This window comes from Entelurus aequoreus, linkage group LG09 (assembly GCF_033978785.1).
Source record: "Entelurus aequoreus isolate RoL-2023_Sb linkage group LG09, RoL_Eaeq_v1.1, whole genome shotgun sequence".
Taxonomy (NCBI): Eukaryota; Metazoa; Chordata; class Actinopteri; order Syngnathiformes; family Syngnathidae; genus Entelurus; species Entelurus aequoreus.
In genome coordinates this window covers 29,857,741-29,869,600 of record NC_084739.1, presented here as the reverse complement: position 1 = coordinate 29,869,600, position 11,860 = coordinate 29,857,741, and the positions used below count along the sequence as shown (strand labels likewise).

At 41.6% G+C, this 11,860-nt stretch overlaps 1 protein-coding gene across 2 annotated transcripts in view; it reads left to right on the top strand.

Moving 5' to 3' along the window:
* Positions 1-103: 103 nt before the first annotated feature.
* arid4b (AT-rich interaction domain 4B) overlaps positions 104-11,860 on the top strand; it is a 109,531-nt gene continuing 97,774 nt past the window's right edge. Inside the window, exons 1-2 of one of the 2 annotated variants that reach the window (XM_062058532.1) lie at positions 104-374; positions 1,821-1,869. In XM_062058532.1, the coding sequence (XP_061914516.1) occupies positions 1,864-1,869 (6 nt within the window). In that variant the 5' untranslated portion in view covers positions 104-374; positions 1,821-1,863. The remainder of the gene's footprint in view (positions 375-1,820; positions 1,870-11,860) is intronic. The other variant, XM_062058533.1, reaches the window with a different exon arrangement.

Genomic DNA, 11,860 nt, shown 5'->3' with positions numbered 1-11,860 from the left:
TACTTGATTTCATTTGGATTGCAATGGTTACTTTTTCTTTACAATAAACCAATTGTGTGGAGCTAAGGCGGGTCCTCTTATGTTGTCGTCCAATCGGGTGGCGCTAAAACGACAGGGCGGAACTAACGTGGCCGTCAATCATACTCAGGAGGCGGGGAGACGGATGTGAGAAAGCCAGGCTGGAGAGAAGCTTCTCAACAAGGCAAAAACAGCAGCGCTCTGCGAAAACCATTTTATCTACCCGTATCCAACACCATACCCTGGGGCCGACCAGCGACGTTTAAACCCTTTTGGAGAGCCCATTTAAATGTCCCTATGGATTACTAACACACTTTCGTCGAAAAACGGACGCATTGTGCAACTTGACAGCGCAGGTAAGACAAAAGCGAATGGCTATTTTAAACATTTTTTCCCCCCACTAGCTTGCTTCCCTGCGTTGTAGCTAACTTGTTATCCGGTGGAATGAATGGACCCACCGGGTCTAACGGCGAAAACAAGTCGGTCAGCTCGACGGCAAAGAAAGTTAGGCGGTGAAGACGGTTCTAGCAGCGGACAATTCGGTCCGAATACTTCCCAGGCTGCTGGGGAGCACCAGTGTTGTGTTGTTGAGCGGAGGAATCCACGTCCATTGCACAGCTTGCTGCCATAGGCGTCAAAGTGAAAATAAAAACACACAACAACAAGGGTCGGAGCTTCACATCCATGTAATGATTACAATTCACATTTTCTTGTCATGGCTAGCGGTTATTTGCGGTGTTGGAGTGTGATTTGTACCACACCAGTCATCGCTTGTGTGAAGAAACTCCCCCGCTTCCCCAGCCTTGCTTGACGGTGCAAAGTGGACGATTTTCTCCTCGTTTTTACATGTACATCATTTTAACGATTTTCTCTTTTAAGGCTTTCAGTTGTCGCCCTACATATTCCAAGTCCCCCTCGCCCGATGAGTTGACCTTGTTGCGAACCGTTTGTTGGGCTTGTTCCTTTGTCAGACATGTCGCTCAGGAGAACATGGCGTGAAAGTGACTTTTTCCTCTTTGCTTTGCCCAACTTGGCGTCCCTTTTTAGTGCCCCTTTCGAATGACATGTAGCATGTAAAAAGCCAGAGTAGTCATGGCTGTATTTTCGTAAGCGAGCAGCGCTGAGCCGAGGAAAGAAAAAAACAGGAACCGTATCAGGGTCAGCGTGCTTTCATGGACGATATCCTCCATATTGGGGTGAGATGGGTGCATATGCATTGATCGAACTGCTTTGCAAAATGTCCCAACAATTACATGGTAACCGACTGTCGGCACTAGAAATGGCGTCATCCGCGGATCTGGTGAAGGGAGTCGGTGCGGTGCAGACAGCACGCTGTATGTATGTGTGTGTGTGTGTGTGTTTGCTTGCACTTTGCTCCCACTCCGACCCTGACTGCAACATTGTCGGTGCATTTGTACCGGAGACTATGGCTATGTGTGCCCTTCATTGCCACAAGGCTAACTGACGGACTCCAACACACATACGGGCCATTACATAAACGGCTTTTGGGGCTCTGCGAATAAGAGTGATCAGCTTACTTCGCAACAGCGATATTGTTGCAGGCGGGTTTCTTGACAGGACATCACACTTGGCTTTTTGCATTTGGAGTTGCAGCCTGAAAGAAGAAACAAAAGAAGATGGGTTGTTGTGATGATTGCATGAAGCGTGCGTCCACCGCCCAGGTTTTTGTTTTGTTTCTCCTTCCAGTGCATCCGAGGAGAATAAATGATGTCATCATGTAACTCTTGTTTTGTTGTAGCACTGAGGTTGTCATGTCTAACATCTTTTGAAACCCGTTTCAGCCCCGGGACCGCCTCACTGGTCACCTAGAGGACTCAAAGAGAGATGAAGGTAGGATGTTCTCACTTTTTCTTGCATATTCCTTCCATGTGTATTCCTGTCAGTCTGTGTATTTTTAAGTTGTGAATAATCAGAGCTTATCTACAGTTAGGAAATGTTCACACTTGTTATTCCGCCCAGAAGCGTAAATGCAGTCTGCAGATGTTCCCATTCATCCAGGTCATTGTATTCTCAGGGCATTCAATCGATCACAACTGGGCTGTTGAGTTCGTCTTAGAAGACATTTCACCTCTCATCAGTTCATTTTCATAGACTTAGATTGGTCAGACCAAGTCTAGATGCCAGTGCCAAAGCCTCATCTATGTATCCTCATAGACTATAAGTCTGTAAGCATGAACCGGTGAAGCCTGCTCAGATGAGAGGCGGTACGTCTTCTAAAACAAACTGAACAGTCCAGTTGCAATCGATTGAGTGCCCTGACAACATAAATACAGTCGTTGAAGATATTGGAGTCTTTTCAACAAAGTGGTTGTGTTGGTCATGACAAGTCGTCAGAAAATCAGTTTTGCCTTACAGGACATCCCTTTTCGATGTCCTGATTCATTGCGCAATGTATTTCTATACAAGGTCTATTGAACTAAATGGTTTTGGGGGCCACATTTCCAGAAAGCTAAGGACCGCAGCGCCTGACCTTTCCTTTCACTAATATTCTTACAGTGGAGTGGACATTTGACACTATTTATTTTGTCAGTAACGAAATTCGTAAAAATAGCCCTTGAAGGCCTACTGAAACCCACTACTACCGACCACGCAGTCTGATAGTTTATATATCAATGATGAAATCTTAACATTGCAACACATGCCAATACGGCCGGGTTAACTTATAAAATGCAATTTTAAATTTCCCGGAGAACTTCCGGTTCAAAACGCCTCTGAGGATGACGTATGCGCGTGACGTAGCCAGTAGAACACAGGTATGGCTTCCACATTGAAGCCAATACGAAATAGCTGTTTTCATCTCATTCTGGATGTATTCTGGACATCTGTGTTGGTGAATCTGTTGCAATTTGTTCATTGCATTATGGAGAAAGAAGCTGAGCAAGCAAAGAAGAAAGTCGGTGTGAAGCGGAGTATTTTGCGAGGGAAGTCAGCAACACAACACAGTCGGTGTTTCATTGTTTACATTCCCGAAAGATGCAGTCAAGATCGAAGAACTCGGACAACAGAGACTCTTACCAGGAGGACTTTGACTTCGTTAACAGACGCAGACGCGATACCGTGAGTACGCTTCCAAACATTTGATCGCTTGCTATAACTAGCTCGAGCTAGTAGCTAGGAGCTAGCATAACAAATACCTAGGTGTTTGTTATGCGGGATTAATTTGTGGCATATTAAATATAAGCCTGGTTGTGTTGTGGCTAATAGAGTATATATATGTGTTGTGTTTATTTACTGTTGTAGTCATTCCCAGCTGAATATCAGGTCCCACCCGCGCGCTTCCAAACATTTGATTGCTTGCCCGTACGTGCGTGTCATGTACGTAACTTTGGTTAAATATATAAGCTTTATGAACCTTGGGTTAGGTGAACGGTTCTTTGGGCTGAGTGAGTGTGTGTGTTGTGCAGGTGTTTGAATTGTATTGGCTCGTTATATATACGGGATCCCGTCCATATTACTCGCTTGAGCTATAACTAGCTCGAGCTAGTAGCTAGGAGCTAGCATAACAAACACCTAGGTGTTTTTATGCGGGATTAATTTGTGGCATATTAAATATAAGCCTGGTTGTGTTGTGGCTAATAGAGTATATATATATGTCTTGTGTTTATTTACTGTTTTAGTCATTTCCAGCTGAATATCAGGTCACCCCCGGCTCTCACAGCATCTTCCCTATCTGAATCGCTTGCACTCCCCACTAGTCCTTCACTTGCATTTTACTCATCCACAAATCTTTCTTCATCCTCGCTCAAATTAATGGGGAAATCGTCGCTTTCTCTGTCCTAATCTCTCTCACTTCATGCGGCCATCATTGTAAACAATAGGGAACTTTGCGTATATGTTCAATTGACTACGTCACGCTACTTCCGGTAGGGGCAAGCCTTTTTTTTTATCAGATACCAAAAGTTGCGATCTTTATCGTCGTTGTTCTATACTAAATCCTTTCAGCAAAAATATGGCAATATCGCGAAATGATCAGGTATGACACACAAATAGATCTGCTATCCCCGTTTGAATAAAAAAAAAATAATTTCAGTAGGCCTTTGAATTCTCAGTAGCGCTCGGCCGGATTTGGCCTGCACGTCGCCAGTCAAATAGCCCTGTCCTAAACTTACACCCTTCGTAGTAAAATGTCATTTGTTAAACACATCACTGTAGAATTATTTTTGCGAGAAATTGCAACCTGGATGATGTTTTGGAGTCGTGACTTTTTGTCGAACAACATACAACGTACACTGACCAGTTGAGGGGCTACTTATATGATGATCTGAGCGTTGTTTCGTTCGCTGACGAAAACACAAGTTTGAACACAAACCAAACTACAGTCAAGTGCACACCAAGTATATTTTTAATACATTTTTGCCTGGACCAGAATAACAGTTTCTATGTTTGAACGCATTCTTTTATTTTGTGTTTTCATTAATAGACATTGTTTGAACTTAATATAAATATCATTGTTTTTCCCGATTGTGTATTGTTGGGTGTTGTCAAGTACATTTTATTTTGATTTTATTGTTTTTACAATGGCCTCAGCTGTTTTAGCAAACTGTATTCTGAAGCAGCAATGCTTTGTTAAGCGCTGGTAATGACTGATATGCTGACTTAAGGCCGAGGCGAGTGATACATGGTGGGTTTTATGAAAACAGTTTTTTTAGGCGATGCATTGAGGATGTACATCAAAGTCGTCAGAAGTGTTTTAAGGAGGTTAACCACCAAACGCCTTTGTGTCTTTCTCGTCATTTCTGGGTCCTTTATGGCTGTCAAAGTGTACCAACTTGTCGGAATACGTCCTTAGACTTATTCTGTCCATGTGAGATGCATGATTTATCATCTAAAATAAGCTTCCAAGGAGCAAGGAAGCGTGAAAGCATCCGACCACTTGACGATGTAAACGTAGTGATCACGGCACCGTTTACATAGTTTGTCTGCGTTAGCGCTTGTGATAACAATATCACTAATACTTGGTTAATATTCAAGTCCATCCATCCATTTCCTACCGCTTGTCCCGTTCAGGGTTGCTGGAGCCTATCTCAGCTGCATTCGGGCTGTAGGCGGGTACACCCTGGACAAGTCGCCACCTCATCGCAGTGCTAACACAGATAGACAGACAACATTCACACTCACATTCACACAAGTCACGAAATGTAAATGGAGTATTGTTAGCGGTTTTTGAAGGGTTATTTATTGGATTTTATGGGTGAAATAGAGGACCTCCCACTGGCTCCGCTGTAAACTGACTTTTATTTGCATTAAAAAAAATCCATCTGTCGTCGTGTCTTTTGTAATGACAAAATGCAACATTCCAAAGAAGTGCAGTTCCCATTTAACACTAGAACTCCTTTGGTCTGGAGACACCTCCATATATTTAGGTCATGCTTACATGACAATGTTCTTGCAAAAATACAATTCAAAGTAAAATTGCTTGTTTTTTGTGCATATGCATTCACAATGCGGACTGTTGTAAGGTGGTGTGCACTTTTTTATGGTTATTTTTTGCGGATTAATTTCTTGCCTTTGTTTTTTGTTTATATGCAAGACCATGATGCATGCTACTTTTCTCTTTTATATCTAATAGCTGTGTGTATTACAACAGGAGGTGGTGTGCAAATCCTTATTGAGGGTTTGTCAGCAGAACATTTGCATATACTGTACACTCAAACAACTAGGAGTTTGTTTTTAATTACTGCTCAGAACTTAATTAAAAAAGAAGGTTGTCAATGATGCACAGTGGTTGGAAGTTCCTTACTCATCTGAGACGTCACCTCATTTGTGTTAATATTTCAAATGACCAAAAAGATTTGTAATTAGGTGAAGACGTTAAGTTACGTGTATTCTGAATTGTCAGTACGTAGCCTTGGACAGAGCCATGACCTTAAAACCGATGCAATGTATGTACTAAAACTTTGCTAACTTTCTGACAGTTTTTTTCTATGTATCAGTGAAGACTGATATGAACCCTCGTGTTGTTCATGCATGTCTCTCTCTGTGCAAGAGTGGTGGTTTTGACTTTCTGTGTTATTTCAGTTGGTTGTCAATATCTGGCTGGAGGGATGATCACATTAATTACGACTGGTAATTACGCTAAGGCTGCAACCAACAACTATTTTGATAGTCGACTAGTCATCGACTATCTTAACGATTAGCTTATAAAGCATACACATATTCAGTGGCTCTAATTTAGCAATAAACTTTTGAATTCAGATTGAGATATTTTTAGGCATATGTTTACTAACAACAAAGATAACTAATTTGTTCATAGATATTTATTTACACTGTAACCATACTGCTGTTACAAACATGTAAATAAGTATTACACTTTTGTCCATTTAAAAGTAAGGATTGGAAAAGTGCACAATAAACCAAGTATATTTGTAAAAACAAGTCAGATAAAATAGTAGGAAGAACAACAAACAATGAAACCACAAAACAAATGTGCTCAAAAAACCAAACATTTTGTGATGATGTTTTTAAAAAGCTGCACATTGATATATTATTGATGAACTCCTGGCATTTTAGCACTCTATTAGACGCAATGCATAAAATTGTGTCATTGATGAATTCTTAACATTTTAGCTATCTAATAGATTGTATGTTTATTCTTATGATAACGGCTCATTGATGCCGAATGTTTAGTGTGTGTGAGTGTGTGCGCGCAAGTGTGTACGATTGACGTTTTTATTGTGCCTTTCTCCATTACATTGAAAATTGACGTTGCTCTAAAGAGTACTTGAATTGATCTAAAGAAAGTTTAACTGGCGGACTTTAACTAGAAATCTATTTTTACGCAACTTCGTCTTACACTTTTTAGCCAGCTAGCAAGGTACAAGCTAACAACCTTACAGAGTTGAGACCGCATCCTCCAGATGTCTCACATTCCTCCTAGAGTTTGTGTGTCCTTAGCTACATATTAGAGAGCACAATGGATATGTAACATGCTTCTTTGGTACCACTCTCTTTCATTCTACACAAAAATGAAAAAATAACTGGAGCAGGAGATTTAGCCAACCCTCTTGAGATTTATAATTAGTTTTTATGTAGCTTTTGTACATAATTTACTCAAGTTGTCGTTTGCAATAAGGAATATTTTGCACTGTATGTTTGAAACAGGGTGTTAAAAATGTGCATTAATAAAATATGTCTGTCTGCTGTTGATGACAACAAAGTGTATATTATTTATTGGGTTATGATTAAAGCAGCTCTGCAGGAGGAGTACAACAGACTTACTGCTCCAACATACAGTAGATACCAGAAGTATTATTTTGGTTTCTAGTTAGAATTGCTGTTGCATTGCCAAGACAACTTCTGCTAAAGGCCTACTGAAATGAATTTTTTTTATTTAAACGGGGATAGCAGATCTATTCTATGTGTCATACTTGATCATTTCGCGATATTGCCATATTTTTGCTGAAAGGATTTAGTATAGAACAACGACGATAAAGATCGCAACTTTTGGTATCTGATAAAAAAAGGCTTGCCCCTACCGGAAGTAGCGTGACATAGTCAATTGAACATATACGCAAAGTTCCCTATTGTTTACAATGATGGCCGCATGAAGTGAGAGAGATTCGGACAGAGAAAGCGACAATTTCCCCATTAATTTGAGCGAGGATGAAAGATTTGTGGATGAGTAAAGTGCAAGTGAAGGACTAGTGGGGAGTTGAAGCTATTCAGATAGGGAAGATGCTGTGAGAGCCGGGGGTGACCTGATATTCAGCTGGGAATGACTACAACAGTAAATAAACACAAGACATATATATATACTCTATTAGCCACAACACAACCAGGCTTATATTTAATATGCCACAAATTAATCCTGCATAAAAACACCTACGTGTTTGTTATGCTAGCTCCTAGCTCCTCTGCTAGCTCCTAGCTCCATAGAACGCGCCAATACAATTCAAACACCGGATCAACACACACAATCACTCAGCCCAAAAGACCGTTCACCTAACCCAAGGTTCATAAAGCTTATATATTTTTAAAAAGTTACGTACGTGACGCGCACATACGGTCAAGCTATCAAATGTTTAGCAGCCAAGGCTGCATACTCACGGTACCTGATATTCAGCTGGGAATGACTACAACAGTAAATAAACACAAGACATATATATACTCTATTAGCCACAACACAACCAGGCTTATATTTAATATGCCACAAATTAATCCTGCATAAAAACACCTACGTATTTGTTATGCTAGCTCCTAGCTCCTCTGCTAGCTCCTAGCTCCATAGAACACGCCAATACAATTCAAACACCTGATCAACACACACAATCACTCAGCCCAAAAGACAGTTCACCTAACCCAATGTTCATAAAGCTTATATATTTTTAAAAAGTTACGTACGTGACGCGCACATACGGTCAAGCTATCAAATGTTTAGAAGCCAAAGCTGCATACTCACGGTAGCACGTCTGCGTCTTTGTCATCCAAATCAAAGTAATCCTGGTAAGAGTCTGTGTTGTCCCAGTTCTCTACAGGCGTCTGTGTATCGAAGTCAAAAGTCCTCCTGGTTAGAGTCTCTGTTATCCGAGTTCTTCCATCTTGACTGCATCTTTCGGGAATGTAAACAAAGAAGCGCCGGCTGTGTACTGTTGTTGCTGACTTCGTTCGAAAAATACGTCCGTTTCGCACCGACAACTTTCTTCTTTGCTTGCTCAGCTTCTTTCTCCATAATGCAATGAACATAATTGCAACAGATTCACGAACACAGATGTCCAGAATACTGTGGAATTATGAAATGAAAACAGAGCTTTTTTGTATTGTATTCAATGGGGAAGGCATACCCGTGTTCCCCGGGCTACGTCACGCGCATACTTCATCCTCAGAGGCGTTTCGAACCGAAAGTTTAGCGGCAAATTTAAAATGTCACTTTATAAGTTAACCCGGCCGTATTGGCATGTGTTATAATGTTAAGATTTCATCATTGATATATAAACTATCAGACTGCGTGGTCGGTAGTAGTGGGTTTCAGTAGGCCTTTAATGCTAAAGCAACGGTCACTAAGTTTGCTGTGACTCTGCTGTGCACAAAGAAGTAATTCACAGCAGGATTATGGAACGTGTAACTAGAATGAGAGGGAGTGTAAATCTTTCTTGCATGCCTTCAAAGTATTCATTTTGTTCAGCTTAAATGCCTACAACCAAATATTGTACACTAAAGTGGGCCAAGATGTTTATTATGTCACTGTCAGTATTGTTGCCTTGCATCTAAATACTGCAATTGCGTTTTGTAGGCCTAAACATATTGTTGTTTTATATTATGAGTCCACAGAAGTCTTTTTATTTCACTAACATACTGTTTTATTGATATTCAAAACTCTCAAGCATAGTTGTGGGTGCTGAATGGAATGTGAGGCAACAATGTAGTTGAGTAGTAAGAACACAAGGGACCGAACTCAATACTTTTACAGGCACCGACCGAAGTCCGTCGTAACTACCGGGTATCACTTCACGTAAAATTAAACGGTGCCATATTTCAAGACCTTTTGTTGCACGTGATGTCACGTCCTGTTGCACAGTTGCCATGTCTGGTTGCTTACTTGACACCAGCTCAAGGAAACAATCATCAAAGCAGCACTCGTGGCAGACTCCGCAAACTCCCTCTCAGTAATGTTGCAATTTTCAACACCAACAAAGCAAATATGCATGGTAGAAAACGCTCGAATGTAAAGGAAGGCCCCATTCTTCCCACTCTGGATTTGCCAATTTTACATAGTGATTTCAACACCTTCAAATTTGGTAATGAAAACTACATGTAACCCATATTTAAAATATCCATTGAAAACATGCATACAGTGCAAAGACTTTTATTGTGGGGGGTTACTTCCTGCCGCTCACTTCCTTATAAGGAAGTGCTGCTCACTTCACCAGCCCCTCCCGTACCTGCTGTGGCTGCGGTGCTGTGAGACGCGCTTGAGAAGCAACTTGCAAAATCTTCTCATTCTCACACTTTGTAAACTTCATAATTCGAGCTGCCATGTTCGATTAATTATTGGGCCGTTCATGGTATGTTGTTTTTGCCCTCGATTACTCAGGTCACGTTTTTTTTCCGGGAAGGAATACCCGTTTACCCAAACAACCGGAGCTCCCTATCCACTTTCAAACTCAACTCAACAAATGGCGAGCTAAACAACTACGCGGTAGGACGCATTTTTTTTCTCCTCCGCGGCGAACCTTTTGGATTACTTTTGTTTTTGGACTGACGCGAAAGCGTTTGCATACCTTTTGAACTGAACTGTGAACTGGTTCCGAGAAAGCAGCAGGACTGCATCTTGTATTTTTGTTTTGGGCATTTTTTTTATTTTTTCCTATTGTGTCATTTGTGGCATTTATATTCTTGTTCAATACATTTAATGCAGTCGAAACCAAAATAACTAGTTGTCGTCATCTTTCATACCACAGGCTCCTAGACGAACCATCTTCTGTTACACGGTTTACATTCTTAACCCGCCTAGCCCATGCTAGCGTTACAATTGGCGAGCTAGCCAGGAGCCTGTCAGTATGAACGATTTTTGATACGACCTTTTGCATATACATGTATTTTTTTTTTTGTTGAGTTGAAAGATGGATTACTTTATAGAAAGTGGTATGGACATTGCTCATATGGTCATTGTTAGTGGTGCAACAAACACTGAAGCAGAAAAAGAAATGATTGATGATTTAAGCGGGTATGGTGATGTTAAGAAAGCGATTATTGTTTACGATAGTCAAAACCCTTATTACAAAAACCTGGCCGTTGAGTTTGTAGACGTTGCGGCGTTAGAAAAGCTAAAACCGTTTTTGCCATATACGACGCACACAGCAACCGGTGAAGTTGTTGTTAACTTACTTTTGGTCGAGGGTGCCGCAGCTACAGCAGAGCATCCCCAGTCCCAACACCAATTTGTGGACTATCTCCAAGTTCTGAGACGCCTTTCCCGGGAGAGTGGTCGTCCATTCGAGCTTGTTTTACAAGGAGCTATGGACCAAATTAGCTCTCATCTTGGAGCTCTTGGGGGAGAAGAGGATGAAGGCGATGATGAAGATATGGAGGCGGATGACACCGAGGTCAGAGTGGCTAGCGGTGACGTGCGCCGTGTTCAAGGCCCTTCTAACCCACCGACAGCGCCAAGGATTTCACTGTCTGGTCATGAGCTGACCCCTCCCGAAGTCCAAAGACTTGTAGTTGAGCACATTGTGCGCAGGGATGATGCTAACACTCAGTTACTGTTTCCATTACGGCTGCGCACGTTCTCAGGAAAAGTCCCGGAACCCTCTTATGAAGCAGACTATGAAGCCTGGAAAACACAGATGGAGTTGTTAAGTGCTGATCCTAGTCTTGCTCCTTTGCACATAACCAGACGCATAATCGAAAGTCTCCTTTCACCTGCTGCTGATTTAGTCAAACATTTGGAACCAAACGCCCTGCCTGCCACATTCCTGCAGATTCTTGACTCCGCTTACGCTACTGTTGAGGATGGAGAGGAACTATTTGCCAAGTTCTTAAATACGTTCCAAGACCATGGAGAAAGACCATCTTCATATTTTCAGAGACTCCAATTAACAATTAGTGGCGTGATAAAACGAGGTGGCATTCCGGCAGGCGACACAGACAAACACCTGTTGAAGCAGTTTTGCAGGGGCTGCTGGGACAATACTGTGATAAACAAGTTGCAATTGGAACAGAAAAAGGATCAGCCGCCCTCCTTTGCCGATTTACTCTTCATGCTCAGAACTGAAGAAGACAGACAGTACACCAAGGATACTCTCATGAAAAGACACATTCCCTCAGTTAAACATTGTGTCAATCTACACACTCAGAGCGCTACTCAATGTTCGTGTGGCCA